The 27,180-nt window shown below is 42.6% G+C and overlaps 1 protein-coding gene across 1 annotated transcript; it reads right to left on the bottom strand.

Moving 5' to 3' along the window:
* Positions 1-1,342: 1,342 nt before the first annotated feature.
* On the bottom strand, positions 1,343-27,180 carry mdfi (MyoD family inhibitor). Its single transcript, XM_041957029.1, has 5 exons — positions 26,753-27,180; positions 25,007-25,196; positions 14,816-14,953; positions 6,163-6,528; positions 1,343-5,123 (listed from the first exon to the last, which is right to left on the bottom strand). The coding sequence occupies exons 2-5, from the start codon at positions 25,161-25,163 to the stop codon at positions 4,870-4,872; spliced, it is 915 nt and encodes a 304-aa protein (XP_041812963.1). The 5' UTR covers positions 25,164-25,196; positions 26,753-27,180; the 3' UTR covers positions 1,343-4,869.

Raw genomic sequence — 27,180 nt, 5'->3', positions numbered from 1 at the left:
CAACTCCCGCTCAGAGTCAAATTATACCGAAGTCGTTGCATATTTGTTCAAAGTAGCAACTATTGATAGAACACACAAGTAATCTATTGATCATAAGAAAAACAAGTTTCCATCTGCACACATTCTGAAATGCGCTACTTCGTCTCAGTTCTTTCCTATTTGCCTCTATTTTCAAAGTGTTCATCTTCACCTATTAGCTAACTATATGAATTTGTCTCTGTATTTATTACTTTTACTTAAGCTGTTACTTTTGGCTAACTTTTAAACTATCATCCATTACTTTTGGCAAACAATTTCATGTGTTTGTCCATGGGTTTTAAATATTTGAACTTCACTGCTAGTTATCAATCATAATGTGTATTGAACATGTTACAACTAACTCAGGTTTGTGAAAGTACATGCTGTGCAGTCAGTCTGATGATCAGCTGAACTAAAGATTTTTCCAAACACAACTGTTAATCAAACCATAATTTCTATTTCTTCAATTAAGCCAAGCTTGGCAGCTGTCGACTGCAGAAGCACCTCCCGAGGGTTAAGTATCCCTGGTTGGGAATCACTGTTTTAAAAAATATGGCACGACTAGCAATAGCAGAAAATCACTCTGTATGGCAGGGTAGAGTTTCATTTCTGTTTGACTGTGAGCTCAGGTTGCTGAAATTTCATGAAAGACTAGTGGTGGATAGAGTTGCGGCAAGTTGCTTGCTTGGCTGTCTCTGACTTGAAGACTGAATCTGCAGTATGCATGTATTTGTGAGGAGTGTTTTTATGGTTAAAGAAATTTTATCCAAACCTAAATCAACTGCAAAGCAGTTGTCATGTATGGGGGTAAAGAAAGGACAAGTAAAGAGCAGCCATGAAAACCGATCTCTCCAGCTCACCAATGGTAAGTACATTTAAATATGTGCTCAGAGAAGACATAGAAAGTAGTTGAATTTGAGAAGAAAGCAAGGATGAGTGGCTATTCTTGTCAGATACTGTGTATTCTTTCTTTGTTTGAAGTGCATGCAGGCTTACATACATTTTTAATAGCTTTCTAAGTGTGCAAGGCAGCGCAGGTGGGAAGGTCGAATGTTTAAGCACTTTAGGCTGCAAAATGAATTTCGGTAATTCAGCACTGTCCCTGTGATCAGTCAACAATTCTTTGTTGTTATTAGATTCATTTATTGCTGCACAGACATTTTTTAAGTGGTTAGACTACACAACAAAAGGAGTATTTATGTAACCATAATTTGATAAGGCCATAATGTAGTCTGGGTGAAAATGAGGACAGAATGAGACATGTAGCCTGGAGTTCACATTGTTTATTCTGTATTAAACAAAGAGATTTTAATGTGACTTCCAGGACAGCAATTCAAAATGACATTAAATGGGGGTAGTGTAAACAAAATGACATTATAGTGGACTACAGTCTAGTAACAATTCAGCTGGGCTAGAATAACTTTCAGCCTATGAGCAGAGGTGGCCAGCTCTTTAAATCAATATCTAAACTCCATCTCATAATAAGATAATAATACCCATGAAAGTCAACAGTTGTGGTCAAGACCTCTCTGTGGTCAAGGTACTTCTAACAAAAATACTGATAATACTGAGTATGCAAAAAATTGAAAGTGAACTTGTGTTTTCTTCCAGTATGACCTAAATAGCTTGACTGAATGAAAGGGAAATATTTGGGAATGAGATGATGACCTGTCTGGTGCAGACACAATCCATATCTCCAAATCATCTCCAAAATCCAGAGAATGGTTTAAATGCAAGACCGGTGTTCATCTGGGGACTTTCTACGTCCACACCAACCAGTGAGTCTTTTTTTTCCCTCCACACTGCTTCCATTCCCCAACGAATTGTGAAGCACTTCTCAGTATAGACATAAAGTAGTATTTAATGACCACATCATAAAAAATTATTCCAACATCATTAAATTAAACTTAAATGATGTGTTCACTGTTTTTCAACCCAGCCCTTATTAAAATGTTGTTTCACATGATTTATGGTGCATAGCAAACTCTAGCTGTAGTATTGACTGATCCACCGCCCTGCACTTAACAGTCCAACAGGAGAACCTTTTCCCCTCTTCAAAAACCAAGGTGAAGCTGCATTTGGAAACCAGACATGTTTATGTGATCCACTGCTAAAAACAAAGGTGCAAAGCCATGCTGTCTGTCACAGGTAGGTTTCTGTTGACTTTATTTCTCCAGTTTCAGATGTGCTGGGAGCAGGAATTTGAGAAAAATAAAATCACTTCTGCATAACAGGGAGCAGGTTTGAGACGACGGATAAGCTTGTGAGCTCCACAGTTATGAAAAACGATATTTATCCTTGTTTTGAAGGCCTAAAAAGTGCCTCTTCGGACTGTGTTTGAGAACGCTGCAGCAGACTGGTAGGAATCCTGAAACTCGAGCTGGAGTGAGTGAGGTTGTAGTTATGCACAGTCATAAATGATAGGAAACAACATGTCAGTTGGGTTGGGTTAAAAAACACTGAACCTATTGTTTTAGCAGTAAAATGGGGCAGTAGGAAACATATGATAATATGTATTCATATTATTGCTGGCCGAAAGCAAGGTGAACTGTTTATTTTAACACGGTCGGCTAACAGGTAGACGTGTCTTTGTGAACAGTGGGGACCAGTTATGCTAACATTGGCTTAGTAGCTACCTTACACTTGTAGACTCACTGTGTACAAATTGTGTTCGAATGGTATCAAACTGCTTTTATTATTTGTAATGGCTGGTTGATAAGCAGTGTTGATAAGGAAAGAGTTCATGTTTTGGTTTGAAACTCATATGAGTTAGCTGTGCACAGACCCCAGACACTTATCACAAAGCACGTCTATTCTTTCAGTGTGACAGAGACCATGTCCCTAGATGAAGCACCATCGACAGAATCTGCACTCAGAATATCTTGTAAATCCAAACAAACGACACCGTTATCACTTCTAAACATAACATCATATAATCCAGTTCTACCTTCATAAATCTCTCTGTACTGTAAATAATTGCATTGTATTCCAGGGCTCTCCAGGATTTTCTCTCACTTAATTTTGAGCATGTCCCAAAATTTGAAACACATTCAATTCGATATAAACATATGTGAAGAGTCATAACGTCTTAGTTGATTTACAAAACATTTTCTGCTTCGGTTCGATCAGGTTGATTTACAGCCTTTAGTGTTTATTCTTGCTCTGCAAAGTTATATAAAAGCCCTTAAAATAGGGTTCAATCAACCACAGCCACATTAGCATAGCAAAAACCCTTCAATGTACAAGTAATTATAGGTCTAGAAACTAAGGTCCAGTCAGAGGAAAACTCTTTGGTATTTCCAAGAAAAGAGGATTGCACAAACAGTATTTGATCAGAGAAGACACAGATTTCTATCAAGTCATTTTAAAATGCACAACAGATGTAGGTGACATCCCAAGAGGTACTGGGCTGGAGAAGGTATGAATGTGAGCATATGAGAGTGCGGGCCTGTTATCAAAAGCGTACCATTCATACTACGAGCATATGGATCTAACATAGCATAATGTCTTGAGATTTTCATTCAAGGAATTAAATTAGGTGTTGAGCAATGTCTGCTTTACAGAGAGCCCAGCAAAACCCGATAACACAGAAATGTGATTTTCACATTGGAGGAGGAATGCAAATATCTTAACTAAAATCTACAAAACAAGGATTAATAGAGATTTGGTAAAGGCAAGGAACCTACTTGAAAATTCAGGCCTTCAGCTAAGCTAAGGCCATTTGTTCACATAGCAAGAACGACAAAGAAAAATGAAATTTATTAAAAAAAAAAGAGAGATGATGCCTTCCAATCCTCTACCAGTCCTTTGCCAGTTCTGACAATTCAGACAGGACATATAGCCTGAATACAGCTGAAGCCCCTCAATGTAAAAAAGTGAAATAAACAGGATTTGAAACATTAAACGAGGAGAGACTTTTGATTAAGAACCCTCTCCCTTCACATGTTAGAGCAGAGAATGTGTTCATGACAGATGCTATCGACCGTGATGTCAGTGATGTCCATCACTTACAGTACTCATTTAATGGGACTCATCTTCAGAATGATGCATGACACTCTCATGGTTCTTCTCTGAATAAGTCCGTTAAGTGAGATTCATATTAACAAAAGAAAATTTGTCTGTAATATTGCCACAAGCCACCATTAATGTTTTCTCTATCTTGCACATTGCAACAAGGACAAAGGCACTCTGTGTGTGTGTGTGTGTGTGTGTGTGTGTGTGTCACAAAGGCCACTGTATGCAATCAAACTGGAAGACTTTAACCTTGCCAAGGACAGGAGCACAGACTACATTTCTACTGAGATCTGAGCGTCCATTTTCCCATTATGCTGATGCTCTTATCTACAGAAACACTAAAATCCGGTTAAATGGAGCCATTTTCTCATTTGCCTTTGGAGGTCATTTTTCATGCTTGGAGAACTCCAGTCATTCAGACGGCACAAGGGGCTCCATTGTAATAATAGCTTGATCTGTGAAGGTCCAGAGGCCCGGTCGGCACAGGCTGGCAGACACTCGTGGACCACAGCTGGAACTCACTCTGCACCATACACCCAGCTGTGCAGCAATGGACCAACAGCATAGACAAGGCAAGGCTACTGTCCCATCTTTTGATCAATAGAGGAAGGAAGAATTCACCAGTGACTGCTCTCAGCATTAGGTCACATATTTTACTTGGCAAACCCTCTAAGGAACATTGCCAACTAGGCCAGCCAATACAGAGTAAACCACAGAGCCCAGACCACAAAGACTGGGTGTAGCGCCTCTCAGCTCGAAAAAGACACTGGTCGAAGTTGTTCCTGGGCTTGTGGGAGTGTGTATCTACTTTGCTCCCCGTGGTGTTGGCTAGGGGCCTCAGGAGGAGAAGCAAAGGCTGCAGCACTCCATACAGATCTCCAGGCAGTCTGCAGACTCACAGCAGGCGTCGATGATGCCACAGTCCATGTCACAGGGCAGGTCACAGTCGCCACACTCCTCCGATGCACAGCAGCAGCAGAAACACGAGTCGTCCCCGGCGCAGGAGCCGCAGGTGGCACAGTCCAGCACGATGTTACACAGAGTTAGGAACTCACAAAAGAGGCAGGCCAGAATACAGTGAACACAGCAGTCTGGGGAGACAGACAGACAGACAGACAGACAGACAACTTCAGAATTCTGATCGCTTTTGCTTCTTTTCTTTGTCTCCTTTATCCAGTATCTTCTTTCTCTATGTTCTTTGGCAACATGAATGTATTTACACGTCATGCCAATGGAGCAATTTCAAAAAAATAAAGTAGAGGTTGTCAGAAATAGCTTGAAAATAGGTCAGAAATCATGGGACATGATTGAGTAATTAGTTCACAAAAAAACATTTTTCTTCAGTGCCGGAGACTAAGAGCTGCCAATGTCCTGTGGCATTAGCACAGTGACTTATGACATCTGCTCTTTTATATAGAGCTAAAAAAAACAACAGATTTCTGGTCTTACCAAATCGGCCTTGGTAATAAGTTTTTTACTGAACCACTCTGCTCTTTGTTGAGCTCTCGGTGTCAGCATTAGTCATGTAGAAGACATGACAATCTGTGCTTTCAAGTATGAGTGAAAGGAGAAGGTCCCTTTCACCACACTACCTTGAGCTGAAGATGATAAATACCATGCTATTTGCAGTTTGTCATGACTTTTCAAGTATGGTGGATGTAGCCTGCTTTCTTTTACAGACAAACACGTTGACACAGCCACTCAAGACAAGAGGTGGTGGAACAAACCTGCATTTCAAAGCAGCCAACAGAGGCCTGCTCATCAGGAGTGACTGAAGGAATGACAAGGTTAATGCTGTGATTTATTCTCCAGCCTGATTAATTTCTCCTTTTATTTCTGATTAATTTCAATTAGCATTTGCAGTTGGTAATGGTTTATTAATGCAGTTAACGCATTTTGAGTGGGTACAAAATACACTCATCAACTGAACTGAACGAGTTAGTAAATTATGTGTTTTTTCATTAATTTCGTTGTATATTATCAACTGTCAGTCCCAATTCATGGCAAAAACATACAAATTACAAAAAAGAAGGGATTGCCATTTTTTGGGTCAGAGAAAATGTTCCAAAGGAAAGAAGAACTCCTCTCCTCTACTCTTTGATGCTGAACCTTGCCATCGCTGTATCTCACCGTCCTGTGCCTCTGTGGGAATCTGGGAGCTGTTGCTCTTGGAGCTGCTCTTGCTCCTCTTGCTGCTCTGGGAGGTGATGGAGGGGTTAGACTGCAATTTCTTGGTGTGTTTGGGTCCTGCAGAGGAGGACGAGGAGGTGGATGAGCCGCCTCTCGGGAGGGAGCCCAGCTTAGGGTGCTCATGAGGGCCCCCGTTCCTGACCCCGTTGGACTGGAGGGCATGTGTGTGAGGCATGTGCGTGTGATGCGGACAGTGCGTGTGAGGGGAGTGTGCGTGGTGTTTGGCTCCGTTGCGCAGTTGGCTGCTGGGCTGCGTCCGACATGGCTGGGTGTGGTGGACGGGCGTGGATCTGGCTGCTGGCTGAGCTGGGGAGGGACAAAAGTATATTCTTTTACAATAGGCTGCGAACAATAAGCACTTTTTAAGTACATACACATTCAAATCAATTTAGATCAGATCAGTAGTGTTGCTGTTAGGTCCCTTTTATTGTGCTGTAGTGCTGTCTTATTGTTACATCATGTGAATAGAAGAAGAATAATCTCAACCATTGAGCTGCATCTACATAACGAGGAACACATGAATATAAGTGACTGATATTCCTGTTCTGACTATTGCAGCATTCTAGCATCATTTTGACTGAAACTTCTCATTGTCAATTAATTGATTTATTATTCTATATGATTCATTATTTTGTCTGACAAACAATGCAAAGCAGGGCAGAATGATGTGCAGAGAAAATCAGAGTGGGAATATACGTATTTCATTTTCACTGACAAATTACACACATGATGAACGTGATTTTTGCTGGCGTCTGTACCAAACAAGCATGTTTCCTCACATCTGAAGAAGAATATGATTTGTGGCATCACTGATTTGGCATCTCTGTAGCACCATAGTGCTTCATTTATGATTATATGTTGCACCACATCTTAACTTGAATGAAAAAATTGCAGCTCCTGTGATTATTATATTGGCCATTCCGTGATTTCAGTCATATTTTGATTCAATGTTCAGCTCTAAACCAAAGCCAAACCCAATATACAATACAAAATAGAGGCAAGCAGCACATCCTCATATTTCAGAAGCTGGGAACAGGAGATGTTTTTGCTCGATAAATGACTTAAATGATCGATTTTCAAGATGTAAGATGAGTCCCTTGTTATAATGATTTAATGATAAGGTTCTTTCAGGTTTTTTTTAAGTCTGTCTTATAACAATACCCACGTGTCCACACAGTCGGTACATTGAAAGCAGTCTTGGTGCTTTAACTGTATCTCCTGTCCATACTGACTCCTAAGAGATATTTTCAAAAGCAACTTCAATGTAAGAGAGTTCATCTGATGCTAAAATGAGGCTTCAGCAGTCTGAGTTAGACAAATCAAGCAGATTTCAGTCTCATCATATTCACTTTGGCTTTAAGAAGGCATCTCTTTGCGGCCAGTATGGACAGCAGCAACAATTACAGTGAGTAACAGTGCTTTCAATATACATATGGAAATGTGAACCTATCCTTAAAGGATTTTTATGAAATACATTAATGGGACTGAAATATGTGTATAGCGTGTGTTTAAATGTGTGAGCAGGCTCGCCAACACGTAGCTAATCAGAAAGGCTGTGTGTGTGTGTGTGTGTGTGCGTGTGTGTGTGTGTGTGTGTGTGTGTGTGCAGATTTGTGCTGATGCAGCGTCATGGAGAGGGAGGCTCTGGGAAACTAAGTCCAATTACAAAGCCGACCCCAAAGGCACCAGCTCATAGGAAGAGCTATGCATTTACTGAACTGACCCCTGATCCTACAGACACATAAACACAACTACAAAGAGACTGCAGGGAAAGACAGGATGAATGAAGAGTGGGAGAGCGGAAGAGAGGAGTATCTGTCTCTAGAACAAAAACATCCTTTTTGTACCTGAGTTTTTAGAACAGTGCAGTTAATACAACAAACATGCACATTTGTTAATCTTGGCACAGTATATAACTTGGTATATTTTACCTCAAAGTGCCACCGAGAACTAACTATTCAGCTTGAGAGATGGAGGCAGTAAAGCACACCTTCGCTGCCAAAGCAAACACACGCCCTGAAAAGAAGAATAAAATGGAAGCCTGGTTTTTATATATTATGGTAGTATTCAATACCATCCTTTTGAGGCCCTAAATATTTTTTTGACCTGAAAGCATATGGTCTCGAGAGGTGTGGTAAGAATTAACGGGGCAGGGTAAAGTACAACAGAGTCAGAGAGAATCAAAGCAGGAACTCTGTCTCTGACACACACACACACACACAGTGTGGTCCTGAGCTCTCGCTATGAAACACGACTGGTAATAAAAGCGTCCGTCCGATAACCGCTCTGAGACAGATAACCCATCCAGGCCTGTTTTGATTGGCTGATGACCGTGGTCACACAACCAATCCAGTGTTATTAAAGATTCTTTCATTCAGCGTTTTCTAACTTTGCTCCAGATGTTTGGCAGGCTGCAGGACCAGTGTGTGTGTGTGTGTGTGTGTGTGTGTGTGTGTGTGTGTGTGTGCATGTGTGTGTAGGCGTGCATGCATGTGCAGGGCTAGTGAAAAGGAGCCATACTTTCTCCTCTAAAGTATGTCAAAAGTCAATACCTGCTGCTCTCCTGTGTTATGTCTCTCTCTCTTCCTCTTTTCCTCCTTCACTTCATCTCCTCCCTTTCTGTGTCCTCCCTTTCTGTCTCTCTTTCTTATTGCTCCCTTTTAGCCTTTTGCACAATGCTGTATTTTAACACTCTGAGCTGGCCAGGATGTAGGTCGGTAAGAGAAGAAGGGGATTAGAGAGAGGGGAGGGAGGCTGTGCACAATTTTTCAGTATTCCCTCTAGGTCTGTATTGTCTGGGGGAGTGTGAGCTGTTGAGAAATTCGTACTTCTTGCGAGTTTGTGGTGTGTCTGTGTGAATGCATGAGCACAGCACATAGGCGGATCTGGCAGGCAGGCAGACAGAAAGAGAGAGACGGGGAGTCAGGACTGTCTCCAAACAGGGCTTGAGGTTAGGCCCACTCAGACACACAAATATATGCATGCGAGAACACGTGCGGACACACACACACATAAAAAAAACACAAGGTCTCTTTGTCTGAGATTCAGAACTAGGGGAAGAAGATGGAGTTAGAAAGAGAAAGAAAGAAAGAACTGGGTTGCTGCTTGTGCATATTTGGACCAGGAGGATGCATGGGTGTGACTCATAAACACAATGATTCAGCAGTGGGAGCTACTTAAAAATAACAGCAAATAAAAAGCCAAATGACTGCGGGATTAACATGATGAGACAGGGAAACCGCAGAGTGCACGTGTGTGGCACTAACAGGGCAGTGTCGGCCACTGGGGGTCCTGCGACCCCTGTGATGTGTGTATTTGCAGATGTGTTGGGCCATTAAGCGAGACTGAGTGAATCACCATCACCCACCCCCCATTCACACACCCTCCACCTCTTCCTCCTCTCCTGGCGTCTCTCAGCTACCCTGTACTTACACACCTCCCTCCCAGACTGGAGAACTGCTGTTCGTCTCTCTCTCTCTACTTATCCTCTGCTGGAATGAGTCACCAGAGTGACGGTGAAGTCTGTCTCTGTTCCAGCTGCTTTATCCTACCGTCTCCTCTGGTGCAGTTTGTCTGTCTATGTAGGTTAAAGTGTTGAAAGTGCTGAACTATATAGACAAGGGGATTAAAGTCATAGAAATGCTATTTTTTTTATCAGACCAAATCTGCAAAGGGGAGAGAAATGGATGGATGGATGATGCATGCACCCACAAACTGCCTCTATGCTAACTATACACAAATGTACAGAAATCCTTTTTTTTTTTTGCATTATCAAGCACAAAGGAGAAAAGAGTCTGGGTATCCAGACAACTATTTTCTGCTCACTCTGAACACTGAACAACAAATGTTGAAACTGGAATTTGGATTGGTTTCTTTGTACATTTTTGGAGATAACGACACATGCCATTAATGATGAAATCTGGCACCAAGAAAAGTTCACAACATTTCAAAATCCTCTAACCATTTTGAAGAGCCTGTAAATCATCCATTCACCACAGTCCCCCAGGAACATCCTACCCACTGACTCCCTTCTGGGTTTTTCTTGCATAGTTGTGTTGTTTTTAACTGCAGAGTGTCAACTACTAAAAACTGTGAGAATGAGAAAATGATAAGTTGGAGCTGTATAATGTTTTTTAAAACAGTTTTCAATGAGATGCCCCCACGTTTCTGGCTACTATACAGCACTACCATGTTAATGAGGCTTGTTTTGCTGCTCTGGCACAAGGCAGTTCCTTCAAAATTAGGCGAAATTTTGAACCTTTTCAATCCTCATGACTGTGAACAGTCACCTGAAACTGAAAATAACCTGTTAACCTTTAAAAAGCAGGTGTATTGACCAAAAGGTGTTCTTATTCCTAAAGGAAATAGTAGTACTGGTGGGTACTGGCAGTAGTGTTGCAGTGTTTCAACAACAGTGAACAGCCAAAAACATATCCAATTTATTTTATTGTTTAATGTTTTGGCCGAAACCAAACCACAGAAACCACAGACTCACTTGCTAACATAAATGAACATGTAATCGATAAATCAAATCAATAGCAGACAACGCAAATTATTGAGATACTCTCATTCACCTGGAAAGTCTTAACATACAATAATCTGAATATGACCAAACTCTGCCAGCACTCAAAGGGTCGACGGATTGCAAGTTGACTGATGTGTTCGTGCCTGCACATGTTTGCAGAAAAGAGCCTTTTGTAAAGCAGGAAAAACACAGACGTGCATGAGCGTTAGTCTTTTGTCTTTTTGTTTTGTATTTTGCCAAGTACATTGTGCTTGTGCTTGCACGAAAACATGAAATATGACATTGCTGACGCAAAAGAACAACAACAACATCTTGCCCAAAACCCAAAGATTCTGGAAAAACTCTTCAGTTTTTCTTGTGTGTTTTTTTTAGACATTCAGACACTCTATTTACAGTATTCCCTTCAGCCCAGCTGTTGGAAAAGCACTTAAATTCTCTTTTTTTTTTTTTGCAAATTGTGACTCATTTGTGTGAATTTCACCTGACAAATGAATGGAAACAGTGTGCAAATATTTCAAGGGGTGGGGTGGAGGGATAGACCTATGTTTTGAATAGAAGAGGATAAGGCAGCAAACTTGCAAAGCACACCACAACGCTCAACTCTGACCTGAGACATCAACCAACCACCTCGATCACACGTGACCCCTGACATGACCCCTGTCCACACGTCTGAACTTCTCAGCACTCAGCTCTGTGCCACCGTCATCTGACGGTAAACACAGAATATGCGTGTATGTGATTAAATGCGACCAACGAGGAGATAGCAAAGTCAGCGGAAGACAGGCAGAGGAAGCAGAAAGAGTGAGAGAAAAGGGACGAGGGAATTAAGGCGCAGAGATGGAAAACAGTCTCAGCACAGTGACTGTTCTCTAATTAAAGGCAATGTCGCAGTCCTGTTAGATTTCCCACCAACAACACACTGCACACTCCTGCCATTTGATGACAAGATAATAACAAACAGCTCCTCAGCATTTGCCTCACTTCCACGCCCTCATTCGCACATGCATAAAAACGTCTGCCTCCTGTCTCGTTCACGTCCATCTCATTTGCCGAAAATAGCTCAAACTGATAAAAATAACGAGTCATAAATGCTGCTGCGATGCTGTCAGTGATGAATTACGCGTGTCATTGTTTCCTCGTGAGTCGAAAGGAGTGCAAGCAGTTGAACATCTGTGAACATGTGTATCCTGCTGCGACTGTGACGTCAAAGGCAGCAGTGTGCTCATGACATCACTGACAGGCAGTGTGTCTCTGCATGTGCAGAAACACACACTCCCATATGTTAACAGCTCGCTCTGCACATTGTTCTCAGACAGCGTGTCACAGGCCCAGGGCCAGACGCATACTGCAGCTCTGATGTCATCACGGAGGAATAGTCTGTTTTCGCTTCTGTTTTCTCACCTTCCGCCTCACAAACACACACACACAAACACACATTCGCAGATGTCACACAGCCATGACCTCACCGCAGACCTGAATCACAGCTACTTTTGTTATGTCTTCACACTCATAATGAAGCCAGAGAAACACATGATTGATTGATTGCAGATGACGCGGGCCATATTTAAACTGCTGATAGCGGCTTATGAGGCTCGCAGAAGATACACAAACCAACTCACACAGGCAGACACAAACATATTAGTATGCAGACAGGCAGGCATAAGCTGACCCTGTTCACCTGAGAAAGGGATAAACTTTAGAGCTGTTTAGTTTGTGGTTCAAGTCCCGTGAACACATGTGTGATTGTGCAAGTTGTCGAGGGAGGAAGCTATGGATGAAGGGAGGAGGCACATGAAGGCAAATGGAAAGCCAGTGAGGACTGGTGTGGATGGCGGTACATTTTGTCCAATCCTACTGTAGTTGCATAACTCTCCCTGCACAGCATATGGAGCTGGTGGGTTTCATAGGTTTTATTGGGATGTAAAATAAGGCACAGAGAGAGAGAGAGAGAGAGAGAGAGAGAGAGAGAGAGAGAGAGAGAGAGAGAGAAAAACTTCCAGCCTGGACCTTAAATAGACACACACAGCAGACAGGACAGGTAGAGGCCCAAACATAGACAGAGACAGCAGACATTCACACACCTACTCAACTCAAAACACACTGCATTCACCTACTTATCCGCTTCCTGCCTGAACTGACTGCTGGTTATTCAGTTACCACAAACTAGCTATTACGACAGGGCCGGTTTGTGTGTTTGTGCATGTCACCCATGGTTGGCCCTGGATTCCAGGAAAAATGCTCATAGCTTTCTAACACATGCTCACATGTCAGCTTGCTCAACCGTCTTCTCGCCCCTCAAATCCTCCTTTCATCCATCCCTCATTCACTGACACCGTGCCTATTTTTTCTTTGAATGACAGGAAGGACAGATTTAGACCACTCTAGGGCATTTCAAAGTTTTACAGCGCTTTCAGGTTAGCAGCCAAGCATGGAGACAACTAAGCTCAAGTTTTGTGGGTGCTATTATTGCAAAGCTCGGTCTTTTAAGTGAATAAATAGCATGGTAAAACTAGTTGGCGAATTAGGTTGAGATTCTACTTATTTCAGACTGGAGTGAAAGCAAGAAAAATATATGTGGTGGGGTAATGACATAGCATACTTGAGTAACCTTTGGCTTTGATACGGAGCGCTGCAGCAACTGCACATCAAGGGGAGTGAAAGAAAGTCTCTCTCTGGCTGAGACATAACTGTTGCACTTGTAATATGAGGGAGGGAAATGGGTGGTGGCGGTAAGTGATATGACTCTGGAAGGAGAACTTCCAGGTGTTGTGACACTCCTCACCAGCAAATTAAGGTGGAGAGGTGGTGATACACCCAGTGGGAGTGTAACACCTGGAGATTTTGGGAAGTAGTTTCGACTTGGAGAGCTGAGCGTAAACAAAAAGCACACACAATGCGAGACACATTGATCTCTCCTCCTGCAAGTTTCTGTACTCAGCACGGCTGCCAAGTACAGTAGCTATTTTATGTTACAGCGATGAGAAACGTTATTGGGTTGGACTGGACAGAAAACTCTCACAGCTCACAGAATAGAGGTGAACTTCTGGGTTCTGTAACAGAAAACTGAAAATCACACTGACATTTGTAATCACGCAAATTACAAAAAAAATCCAGCGCTGGAACAAAATCAAGCTCCACTGTATGTGGTGTGCTTTAGTCCATGTGGAGAGACGCAGGTGGCAGGTTTTTAAAAACTTAAAAACACACACAGTTCCCACAAGCCCAAGCAAGGGATAGACATTTAGCATATTTTCAGGCTTTTTTGCCTTCATTGTTAAAGGAAAATGAGGAGCGAGAAGGACGGACGACATGTAACAACAGTCCCCGACTGGTTGGCATGTTAAACTCCTCAGCTAACAGGACACCAGCATAGACTTTTTGTGAGACTGCAGCTAAAGTTACAAAGACAACTGACAGACAATTGAATCATTGTTTGACATTGTTAAAAACAAAATCATTCTAATAGAGTCGTAGATCTGCTGTATCTCAGAATATGGATGGTAAATCCTATTTGACTGGTTCAGAAAGGCCAATTAAAGGAATAGTCGCTGAGAGAGTGCACTGAGTTGAGCGAGTGGAACCAGCTAGCTATTTGTCTAACCCTAGACCGACACCAAGACGTCCAAAATAACACCCTGAATAATTAAAGGAGACTGGGAAATGGAAGTGAAGTCCACAGTGCCAGTCTCACTCAGCTAGCTTTGTCAGGCTGATACCCTGACAATCCTGTTCTCCACAGACAGACTTATAGAATGAAATGCAGAGAAGCCGGAGAGAGTGAAAAGAGGAGCAAATGTCTCCTTTCAGATTTGGGTGCAGACTTGCTTGTGTTCAGTCATCAGAAACTTAACCTACTTAGCTGACAATGTAGATATTTCTGTCTGTGTGTATGATGACCTGACCTATTTCTTCAGGGTGTGTAAAATGTATTTGTTAAAGGTCAGGACAATGTGACTCATCAGACCACTGATCGGTAATGGAAATAAAACTCTCACCAGTCTCTCTGAGAGTGTGTCTCCATGTGTGAATGAGTGTGTGTGTGTATGTGTAAGGGGGCTATTTACTCACATGTGATACTCTTGCTGGGTGTTGTGAGCTCCGTGTGTGAGAGGCTGCGGTTCCACTTGTCTCCATCATTGCCCAGCAGCCTTTCTGGGGTGCCATTTACCCTCAATATGAGGGGCTCGGTATAGGTGTGGGCCACATCTAAAAAACAACACAAGCAAGGACAAATGCAATTAAAAAACTTTAAGACAGTTTTATGAAAGACCGCAAAGTTTTATGCTTATGCTAAGTTTATTTAGAAGGTTTTGGGCTTCCAGGCTTTCTTTCCTGAATGAGTAGCTGCTTTCCATGTGGACATTATCAGGTATCAGCCACAAGCTGTTTTCCCACTTGTAGTAAACTCGTCTACTCCCATGTCATTTCCCATCCACTAGCACTTAATTAATTTAAACAGAGTAGTTCTGCTGACTTCAACAAAGCAGAAGATTTTGTCTGTATTTGTGTTGGTGTGTGCTCTGTCCTGAGCTCGCATCTGGAAGCAGTTAAATCCAAACCCCTTGGGACTGTTTAGGGGTCTATGTGCATGCTTGTGAAACCTGAAATCTGTGTGGGTCTGTGTGTGTGCTGGGATGGCTGTTTGTGTTTGAGAGCGGATGCATGTGTGTTTAAAATGAACGCATAAGAGGATGCACATGCATATTACATATTAAATGTATGTCTGGGGGTTTTATGTGTTCACCAGTACCATGCAGCGCTCTAATGAAGCTGTTATTATTTGCACACACTCATACATACATACACACTACACAGAGGCCTTCAAAGCAGGGCAGGCTTGGGCCTCTGAGAGGTGCAGATTCATTCCTGGGTAAATGGGAGCCAGCTGGGTTTGATAAACACACACACACACATACACACACACACAAACCAAACCACGTCCTGTGCGTGGACTCAACACTTCCCGGCTATGTTTATTTACTCTATCCACTCTCGCTCACTTCTCTATCTGTCCTTTCTTTCCTGTCCCCTGCCTCTCACACTCCTCATCTAAGGTTCACATTCCCTCCCCACTCTTACAAATAAATTCCTGCACATATTTGGCATAACTTGATAGTTTCCCACTTTTACAGCTAAACGTACATAATGCTCATGCAAAGGTATCTCAGCTGTAGAGAGCTGAATGAAAAAGTAGGCAGAGACATGGTTAACCAAATACGGTGACTGCATCGACTGTGTCTTGACAGTAGTTGGACAAACACACAAGTATTTAGTAGCACCAAGGTAAACTGATCATCAGCTGATTGAGTGGTCTTGGATTCTGGAAAAATTACATGGACATCTTTTACTGTTTTCTGAAGTTTTAGAATCGATTAATGGATAATGCGAATAATTGTAACTTGAAGCTTTAAATTAATCCGTTTTGTTCTTCTTTAATGATCCCATTTTGTTCCTGTGAAACACTCATATAAACACAAAAAAGCCAAAGACATCTGGGTCCATGAGACGACTTTCACTCACACTAATAGATGAAATGCTGTGATAATACTTGTAATGTAATTCTCTGTTGTCCACGCCTACTCACTGCACTAACTACATTTAAAACAACAACCGTCACGATGATAAAGAGATGTGCTTGATGATTGATGACAGCTGCATAGTTTGTTCATTTATTGTAACAGTGACTAACTACCAGTAAGTCATGTCTCACAAAGCAAAAGCTAAAGATGCTGATATAGTGAAACATTGCCACATGTTTTTAGTGAACTCCATTAAACAGTATGTGCCTCAGTTTGTGTGTTAGTGTGTCTGTGTAACACACAGAGTAACAGAGACATAGAACCAAAAACTCATGGCAAGCAATAGCTGATGGCTGGTTGCTTCTTTCTTAAACCTGTTGTCAGGCCCTCTTTCTGTTGTTGATTGGTCCTGCATTTTAATTAAAATCATATTAATTTGCAACCCAGCACAACCCCTTAAAAAGGACTGACAGACTAATTCAATTAAAGTCTGTGGAGTTACTACATAAACTGAACTGAATAACTAACTTATTGAAGGGTGCGCACTTGAATTTATTCTGTCTGTGCTAACAACACCTTTTATGATGTTTACAATGTTGCATGTTGAAACTGTAAACCCAGATCCATTACGCTGTGCAGCTAAACAGGATGACTCTAAAATATTACCCACCTGCAGAGTTCCAGGCACTGTTAGCCTGCCTGGAGGAACAGTATCTTTATTTTCTGAGCAAACAAAGTATATCAAAGCTCAAGGTCTGAATCGCATGTTTATGTAAGGTGGTCTAACCTTGATGAAGAGGAACAGTGCTTTAAGCATTGGAGGATTTGTGTTTGCCTTGAGTTTGTGTGTGTGTGTGTGTATGTGTGGGAATTTTGGTGTGTAGTGGGATTTCTGTGCGTGTGAAGTTGGAGGCGTAAACAGGACCTGAAGGAATGGGAAGCGCTTCCTGCTCTTCCGTTCTATTAGACAGTGGTGCACAAGCACCACACATATACCTGTGTACACACACACACACACACACACACACACACACACACACACACAAAAAAAAACATACACTGACATGTTCCTATATCTAGTACCAGCTCTCCCCACACACATGTTTGTCTCCTACATGTGGAAGCCATTTCTAAGGCCCACGTTGTATCCATTAGTCTCAATCAGCCGGCTTCAGATATGAAAGCCACTAGTGAGAACTGTTGCCCTTGACGCTGCCAAACGTCTAGTTTAGAGATATGTGTATGTATTATAGGTTGTGTATGTCACTCTCAAGCAGTGCATATGTCTATCTATCATTACATCCATTCACCCATCCATCCCTTTTTTACTTTGGTGAAATTACTTTGGACCACACGCAGCTTTGAAAAGGTTTCAAAGGCAATATATGTAACTCCAGCCGTACGTCTGTCCACCAGCCCGGTCAGCCAGCTGTCATCAAGTATTTTTAATAAACATCGTGTTCAATAATCCTTTAATCAGTTATCAATTAGCCCATCAAAATCAATCAGTTCACTAGAATCATCCATTGTTCCATGCAGCTGGTATCCATTTGATCAAAATATTGAGGATGGATCATGAAAAATCTATATTTCACCATGTGTTGGCGGGGAACGACTGACTTTAAGACAGTTGGCAGGTTTTTGAAAATATCAAGATCAGTAATACAATTCAAACAAAAAGTACTTTAGGTGGGATTTACTGGTTGCACTCATCCTCTTGTTTTGTTCCCATTCTCTGGAAGCTGCTTTTGGGGGCAATTATGTCATTATCAAAGCCACATGAAAGCTCAGCGGGAAGAAGGGAAAGGGCAGTCTTCTCTAGGAGAAGCTCCATGACTCCACAACAATCATGTCAAGAAGAATCCATTATTACTACATCTGAGAAATACATCTTTAGCTAAACTTGCAAGAGAACTTCCTGGACGTTAGACAAAAGTGGTAGCAGGATAGTGCAGTATCACTGCCCTTGTTGGAAAAGACAATGTTAAAGATATGCAATAAAAAGGCGCACCGAGTGTCTGAATATCTGCATAACACCTGCACATTCCAACCTAACATGTGTTCAATCATCAGGTCAGCTGAGCGCCGCCATACGTCAGTACAGCAGTCTGTTCTGCACTCTTGTTTAGACTCCTGCTGCCAGCAGAGTCTAAATGGGTTAAAAGTGTGTCGGCCTTGTGACTCAGTCAAAGCTTTCCCTCCGTAAACGTTCAAAACCACGATTGTTGGAGCTAAACGCATCCCCACCAAACCCATAGTGCCATCCAAGCAGGCCTTCAACCAATTGTGTGTTGGCATGAGCATCAAACCACCAAACCGCGCGACCTCAGAGCCATTTCTGAGATCTGAGAAAGATGAGCCTCTAATTCAAATCAGACCAGAGCAATCAAGAGCCACTGAGAAGATCTGGCTGTATGTTTACACGTGTGGGCGAGTATGTGTATTTGTTTGTGCATGCTGTGCATGTGTGCTTGTGTTCATGTATTTGTGCGCTCTTGTGTGTTTGCAATTTGGTGTATGTACACGTGTCAGTCGCCCTGAATATCTGAATATCCAGAGGAATTTTTAGTTTTGCAGTAAGCAGACAGTTAACCTTTAAAGTAAAAACATATGGATGACATAGGGTAATGGCTAGCACAAACACAAACACACACACGCAAACATGCAGCTTACGTGAGCTGGCAAATGATGTGACACATCCTGGATCACCTGAAGGGGAGCACAACTTGCTGTTCCTCTGGGTATGATCTCTGGGGGAGGGGGGTTGTTGTTTCACAGAGAACAGAGAGCTAAGATGAGTTTATCTGCTACCTTTTAAACTACCTCAGCTCTGTTTCTGCCGCTTCACTGATACTTCTTTAGAGGCACAGGCTTCTAACGAGCATACGAAAGGAGGTCTCTCAGGTGTGTACATCCCTTTGGCAAAGGCATACAGTACATATGCACCCCGCCAGCTACAGACAGAAGCAAACAGGCATCCAAAATAGACCAGATGAGTTAATAAAGTGAAATTTGTATCATGTCACAGCAGCACAGAGACAGGTGAAGAGGCAAGAAACAGATAAAAAATTACAGATTAAAGAAATAAGAGATGTGGCATAAAAATATATATTTAGAATATACATTAGAATACCATGACTATATAAGTGAATTGTGCAAATATTGGTGCAACTCCAGCAGCCATGACATATGAGCTAAATATACAGTGAAACTATTTAGGTATAAGTACAATATACACAGTAATATAATCAAGTATACAATGTATATTGTGTTTTTAATAAATGTGCAGTAATAGAGCAAAACTATGAAGTATATATGATATAATGTAAGAGAATAGCATATAATATAAATATATAAAAGCAAAAGAATAGCATATATAAGTAATATAGCATTGCTGTATAATATTCTAAGTAATACAATGTAAAATGAAATAGTGTTACATATGTTACTACTTAATTTTTTACTGCCTTCTATGTTTTACTGTTTTCTGAGATGTATTAGACTAAATGATTAATAAAGCAAAAAACATATTGAGCAGATTATTTGATGATATAAATGATTGGTGCAGTTGTGGTCCTACTTCAAAGTCTACTGTTCGGGACCAAATGGGCGCACACATTCACACCCTGCTGACTCATCTCTAAAAATCTCTCATAACGATAGAGATAAGCGTTGAGAAAATTGGAAAGAAGACGCAGTGAGACGAGGTGAAGAGCAACCGAGCAGAATAATGTTGGTGGAGACGACGCAGTAGCGGCTCTCTGGCCAGCACTAATAACTGGAACTGATAGAAACCACACACAACCGCTGCAGTTCTGACCAGAACGGAGGGCAACACAAAGAAAAGAGCACAACCACAGCGACAGCGTGGTTTTTATTTGTATTCCTCAACAAATATACACACCCATACATGCACACACACACAAAGATTAAGACAGAGGAGGCAATTGTTTAGCTGCAATCCAGCCAAAAGTTGAAAGCACACACATACGCACACACACACACACACAGAGAGAAACACACAGTATCCACAAACACACTCATTGCACAGAGGGGCTGTGAGAGTGCAGTACTGGAATATGTCCAAAATCAGAGATTATAGCTGCTGAGAGAATGAAGCAGTGTAAGCTCATTAAAGACAAAAACTGTCTGCTGTTGAACAGGCTTAAGGGGAATTTAATTGTGTTACTTTGTCTCTGAGATTCCTCTGGTTCCTGGGAAAAAAAACTGTGCAGCTGCTTTGCTGACTGAGTGCTGTGCTGCTGCATTTAACATGAGGAGCCTGAAACAGGGGCACCGCCACCAAACACAAACACACACTGTGCTGTGCAACATGTGGAAGGAAGGACAAACAGTAGTCATAAAAGCTAGAAGATCAACAGGATTTCACATCGAGGAAGAGAGCGGCAGAGTTCACAGAGAGACAGAAGTAAACAGAGTATATGCCCCGCTTGAACGCACACACTGGCTGGCGGGCATATAGATATATTGGTATTAGTGTGTGTGTGCAAACATGCAAAACAAATACTGCAGCAATAAATATTTCACTGGCATGAAATTATTTAAATGACAGTTGCATTTACAATTATTTCTTTTTTACTTCTCAGATAGATCCCCATCACAAACTGTTTTTTATGTTATGTGTAAACAAAAAAAACTGATATGTTCTTGTATAATGTAGTTTGTATTAACACCTGGACAGGTAACCATCAAATCTGTAGCTGTACAGTAACACGCCTCAAGTGGCTCAACAAAACAGACGCTTTGCTCGGTAGTTTGTGCTATCACATCATGTTGACACTGTCTGTCAACAGTATATGACATGGATTATGAGGATTTGCTCAAGTCAGAGAGAGAGAGAGAGAGAGAGAGAGAGAGAGAGAGAGAGAGCAGGCCACCAGAGCAGCTTTCTCAAATGTTTGCGAGGTGGTGAAGGGAAAAAAGCACACTCATTTTCGTAGTTCAAATATGCTGTAAAAATGCCTCAAATTGCTCCTAGTTTATTTCAATCTCTGTGAGAAACCAAATTAGACACAAGCCTCAACAAACCTCAGGGACTGAAAAGGAACAAGCGGGCACATAGCTGCATCTACACACAGCAGCGATGACAGTGGGACGAACGATAAACATAGTTTAGTGATGTAGACAGAGGAATCATTCTGTATGAGAGAGCAGCGGGACGAACAAAGAGACACCAGCAAACATCTAAACCTTCTACAGGCTAATATACTGGCAGCAGCGCTCAAAGATTAGAACAATTTCAGACCAATGATTTTTAGCCTATTTGGATTGTGATTACATTCCATAAAGTAATTATCACAATGTTATTATCTTATTTTTACATAAAAGGAATGCCTGTTGTCGTGGGCAGCAAACATATTGAATTAAAGGTAGCAAACGTCTTCTACGTCACATCTGACCAGGCAGTTAACCAAAAGGTCTTGATGTCTAACTGATGACTAATCACTCACAGCCCTGCGCTTTAGCTGCTTGAGCTAACGTTATCTTGACAGACCGAGAGCGCGAGGTGCTGCACAGCCCCAAATAATGCGTGAAGGACCTGATTCAGAGCTGACACGTTCGAAACAACGTGATGCGTTTAAAGGTTTAACTGAGAGGCTCTGAAGTGTTCACTTTCTGCCAGCTGTCACTCATTTATACTTCATTACTAAGGAGCAAACTGCATGCTAAGCTAATGCTAAATTGTTGATCTGAAGGACTCCCCTCTCTGTTGGTCTCTTTGAGCTACGAAAGGACACATGAAATAATGCAGAGCTGTGTTTTTTTCTTGACAAAACCGTCTTTATCTGAGCATAAAAGTTCATATTAACCAAACAACAGCCACAGTCTTCATTTTAGCTTCGGCCGGCTGGAGCATTAATTAGCTACAGCTGGCTAAATCTGCTGCAGCTGTCTTATAGCCGTGGACATCAGCAAGCTCCAGCTAAAGCTTTAACCTCCTATAGCTCAAGACACTGATAATGATGCACGTCACAGTCGGAATCGTGGCTCTGGTGATCTGAAAACTGCCCTCTTTCAAAATTGCGAACTGGTGTTCAGCCTTGACACAGAGAGTGACAGAAAGAGAGATAAACAGAGACAAAAGCTGAGAGGTGGGCAAAAAAAAAGGAAGAGAGAGAATAGAGGAGACAGATACCAGTGGTGAAAGAGAATGTGGGAATCTAGCATGTGGTGGTAAGAGGCTCCTATATAAACAGACAGCCTCATTGCATCTTCATGCCTGAGTGAGGGCAACACTCACAACACAGAGAGGCACACATCTGTCCACACACACACACACGCACACACACACAAACGCACACACCACTATTCAATGACTGAGCAGAGTTTTCTTCACCCACATCAGAAAAGACTGCTATCCAAGTATGGGGTGACAAGAGGGCTCAAACTCTCATCTAGCGCATTGTGATTGGCTCGCCCCCATGCTGATGCCGCCAGGTCAATGCCATGATTAAACTATGACCTCAAAAAGCAGCCGCGACATGAATCACGCCACCACTTTGGCATAGTGTCAGCCAAACGCAGCAGAAAGGCTCGCAGAGCCGTTATTTGTTGCAGAGCGATTGCATCAAATTGCATGATTGTACAGATGTTCATGACAGGCAAGCATCGACTGTACACGCGACATATAGTGGCAAACGCATCAATTAAGAGGGCTGCTACGACAGAGGCCCAGAAAGCATTTTCATCAAAGACAATATAGACATAGACATAGACAACACTTCTGAAAAACAAAACAAAAAACAACTTGTAGAAGCCACTGGGAACTACGCCACCCACATCTCAGACTTGTTCACATAGATCGGGGTCTAGATCTAGATCTAGGGTCACAGATTGGAGAAGTTGACCAACCCGAGGATAATGAATGGGCATGTCATCTTCCTGCATAGCAAGCTAGCTTCGTTCATGACACAGAGAAATGGCAGCAGGTGTGGATGACATTTACGCAGATTTACAAGTTGTTGTAAGGGGATAATGACATTTACGGCTCCTTATAACTGCAGCAGCTTTGTCTGGAGTGCCATCTTGGAACCTGGATCCATTTCTAGTACCGCATCCATGGGCAAAGCCTGAGCTAGATCTGTGTATGTGGCTGTTGTGTTGTCCCAAAGGCCTGCACTCTGCAGGCAGAGGGGGTGGGTGGAGGGGTAAAGCAGAGCACTGAAAGCAATGCCTTGTTGCCTGACCAATCTTCTCCTCCCCACCCTGGCTCACCTACCTACCCTCAGCCTTGACACACACATACATGCACACAGTCTAACTTTAGTGGGAGAAGCCACAGTTACACTTTGTGTTGGCTTCCTGAGGAGCAAGCACAGGTACAGTCAGCACAGCAATGAGAACATGTTCAGGCACAAGCCCACTGTTTAATAACTCTAAAGCTCTTTGGTATTATCATTAAATCTGATGCTGTACTTACACCCATCATGGTAAACCGCAATGCAACAGGGAACAGAGATGTGCGTGTGTGGATTCTATACTTTTGCACATTTGACGCAGTAATAATAGCAGACTGGGTTGAGACTTGCCTTTAAAAAACAAAACAAAAGAATAAAAGAACTCCGTCAAACCCTGAAGTGGCGTGTTACCATGGCAACAAGCCACTTAAATCCCTGCACATTTCCCTAACTGTTTACCACACCTACCCCAATTACCCCATAGGACCTGCACTCTGATCTACAGTCAGTGCTGCCGTTTTCTTACAGAAGCTTGAGGAAACTCGAATCATTTTGGCTGATCCTGGATGAGTCACTCAGGCACGATGCTGCCCAGAGTTGGTCAGTGTCATCTTGTTCCCACCCCAGTGTCAGTCAACCCTTACCATGACCAATCACACAAGGGGGAAGGGTCATGGGATCATTCCCAAATTCCCAGAAGTCCCATTGCGCCCTCTAAGCGTTCCACAGCACTGAATTGGTCCTGACCCCTCAGATCATCCAAAGCAGCACGCCCCCCCCACCCCACACACACAGATCTGCAACCACCTCAGCACGCAACTGCTTTATCTGTCAGTGAGAAGGCCTCTGGCCTAATGAATCACTATGACACCCACCGAAAACACACAAAAAATTTTCTGGGACTCAGTGGGAGTCATTAGAACACAGCCTCTGAGTCTACCATCACCTTAAAGTTTTAAACACGTGACTCAAGACTATTCCACTTTGGAAAACCAACATCAACCTATACACACACAGGGTCAATAAATAGGTCTGTTCTTGCTGTAGGGTAAGAAGCTCTTCTATAGTTTGTGAAGGAAGGAAAATGTGTTGCATACAACTACATATTCTCACACATGCTGGCCAACCTCAGACCGTAATGAGGTCCACATACATGAAGAGCGTGGAGAGGTCTTCTCTCTAATCCACTGGATCCCCTTTTCCTTAATAAATGGCTTAATCTCTTTATAACTACTTTCTGTCTCACTTTTTGAGGCGCGCGCACACACACACACACACACACACACCAAAAACAACAAAGGAGGCTTAATTGAACTTGGTGGTAGTGGTTATAAACATTAGCCGTTCAGACCATCACAGTCTGTAGAGTCTCTTGTTTGTTCTTCAACGCACACACACACACACACACACACACACACACACACACACACACAAACAAACACACGTACACACACACACACACACACATACACACACACACACACACGCACACACACACTCAGCTCCATTTGTCTTGTTTTTGGCTGGAACCTCTTTCTTACCTGCACTAGAACAGGGCTTTGGGTTTGGGCAGCTGTTTGCTCTCTCTATGGTCGAGGTTGTGTGCGAACTGGGTTGTGGAGCCGGTAGACCGGGGTCCCCATCATCAGGTGGCTCTGGGGAGATGGCGGGGGTACTCCTGTCCTCGTCCATGGGCATAGGCCTGGCTCTTATGGGAGGAGGTGGAGGAGCCTGAAGCACAGACATGAGATATCCAGAAATCTTGTTACAGAGTGTGACTGTATGGGTCACATGAAGATCTCTCAGACGATCAAATTGAGCAACAAGCCAGCGGGCCAATGCTTAGTCAGGCACGACTTGAACCAGCATGAATCCCTCTCAGCTATTCCAAAATCACTCAAGGAAGGGGAAGACTTCTTTCATGAAGCAGTGGTAACACAACAGAAATGCCTAATCATAGCCTACTTTTAATGAATACTTTTAAAAGTCTTTAAACTTATGTTGTGCAAATAATAACATTAATGGTAGTCTTTATTTATTGACAGTCAACAGTGTTTCTAAAATCAAGGTGAACCATTTCAACACTGAAACATGAGATAAACAGACACAGTAACACAGAAATGAAAAGAAGGCTGGAGAAAATAAAAGAGTCATTTATTAACAAAGAACATCCCACGCTTTCCAGTAACATCAAACAGCACATGTCATGCCTACTCTCTCACAAGAAAATGTGCATAGAAACTGTCTTTTTGGATTTGAGTATGTTCAACAAGCAGACCAAGAACAGTTAAAGCCTGTTCTGTCTGTGTAAAAAAAAAAGTTTCATGCAATTTTTAAACTATTCGCTATTCACTTAAATAGTAAATTTAAGCGAATTAACATCCAATATATATGTGTATGTATATATATGTGTGTGTGTGTGTATATATATATGTGTGTGTGTGTGTATACACACACACACACACACACACACACACACACACACACATATATATATATATATATATATATAATACTTTATTAAGAGTAGACTGTTATTTTTGGCGCAATGCTACGTAAAGTTCGTACTGAATGGTTGCAAGGTGCTGTTCCTACCTTCTTACTGGCTTAATTTCCTGTAATCAGGTCACAGGTGTGTTGTGTCTGATGTTCTAGACGAGACTCGAGTAGCCAATCACAGCCGAGCGCCGGGAAAAGACACAAGTTCGGTGTCTGTGTCACGTGCCAACGTGTGTTTGGCGCGCGCCTTCCCTGCCAAAGCAGCTCAGCTGGACAGCTGTTTGCGCGCTCCCGCGTCTCTGCTCCGCACCCGCTGCCCCTCAAAACTTTTGACAACCTACGGCTAAAGTTTTAGTTTGTGAATGATTTATGAGCTCCTGTTCGGTTCACGCTCTTCTTTCACTTTTTAAAACGACGCTGGGTTTTGTTTTATACTCTAACGGTAAAAGAAAACAAAAGTTTAAGAAGTTTGGGGAAAAGAGAAAAAGACGCATCTCGCATTCAGAAACTGTGTCAAACTCCTAGCTTCAATAAAGTCTTTCAAAACAGCAAGACTCACTTTTCCAACGCTTAAATTCAGCATAATAATACTAAATGTGAGTGTCAGCCAATAACGGGCGTATTCTGTTTACCTTTACTGCATGTCTGCGCCCTGCTTTCCAAAAACGAGTCCCTGCACGCTCAGACGGAGCTGGGCTGCAGTGTGGGGATCCTTCTCCTGTCTGACTTCATGCTGCACAATAACTCGCTTTGATCCGCAACAACAGCACGGCAGAACCACGGCTTACCTTCTCTCTGGCTGGGACACGGCGCGGCCGAACACTAATTCATTCTCCGACCGCTCCAGGTGGACTTGTCGCCCTCCGAGACCCTTCCCGTCCGCTTTGCCTCCGCTCTTGTCACTTTACGCGGCCGCCAAATCGCTTCTCGGCTCATGGAGGTGCCCCAAGCTGCCAATTCAATGCATTTTTCTCCAGCGGAGATAGTTTTCTCTCCGCCTCCAAAGTTTCTCTCCGCAGCTCGCCCCGTCCTCCAGCACACCAGATGTTGGGAAGGTTTGTGTGTCCCTGCAGGCAGCTCGATGAAGCCTCTTTGTCTGCGCTGCAGGTCTCCTCACCTCCTCTTGAGTTCCTGCAAACAAAGTCCAAAGTGCACAAGCGTCCCAAACTTGTCTCAACTCCCCAAAGGACCAGTACTCTTCCTCTGCGAGCGGTCT

The sequence above is a fragment of the Chelmon rostratus genome, chromosome 2 (assembly GCF_017976325.1).
Source record: "Chelmon rostratus isolate fCheRos1 chromosome 2, fCheRos1.pri, whole genome shotgun sequence".
NCBI lineage: Eukaryota > Metazoa > Chordata > Actinopteri > Chaetodontiformes > Chaetodontidae > Chelmon > Chelmon rostratus.
This window is presented reverse-complemented; position numbering and strand designations above follow the sequence as displayed.

Excerpts from the sequence above, each read along its gene's own strand:
- mdfi (XM_041957029.1), bottom strand. The coding sequence starts at position 25,163 with ATGCCCATGGACGAGGACAGGAGTACCCCCGCCATCTCCCCAGAGCCA. Across the intron at positions 6,529-14,815 it reads ACCCAGCAAGAGTATCACAT|CTCAGCCAGCAGCCAGATCC; the intron begins GTGAGTAAATAG and ends GTCCCTCCCCAG. Across the intron at positions 5,124-6,162 it reads TCCCACAGAGGCACAGGACG|ACTGCTGTGTTCACTGTATT; the intron begins GTGAGATACAGC and ends CTGTCTCCCCAG.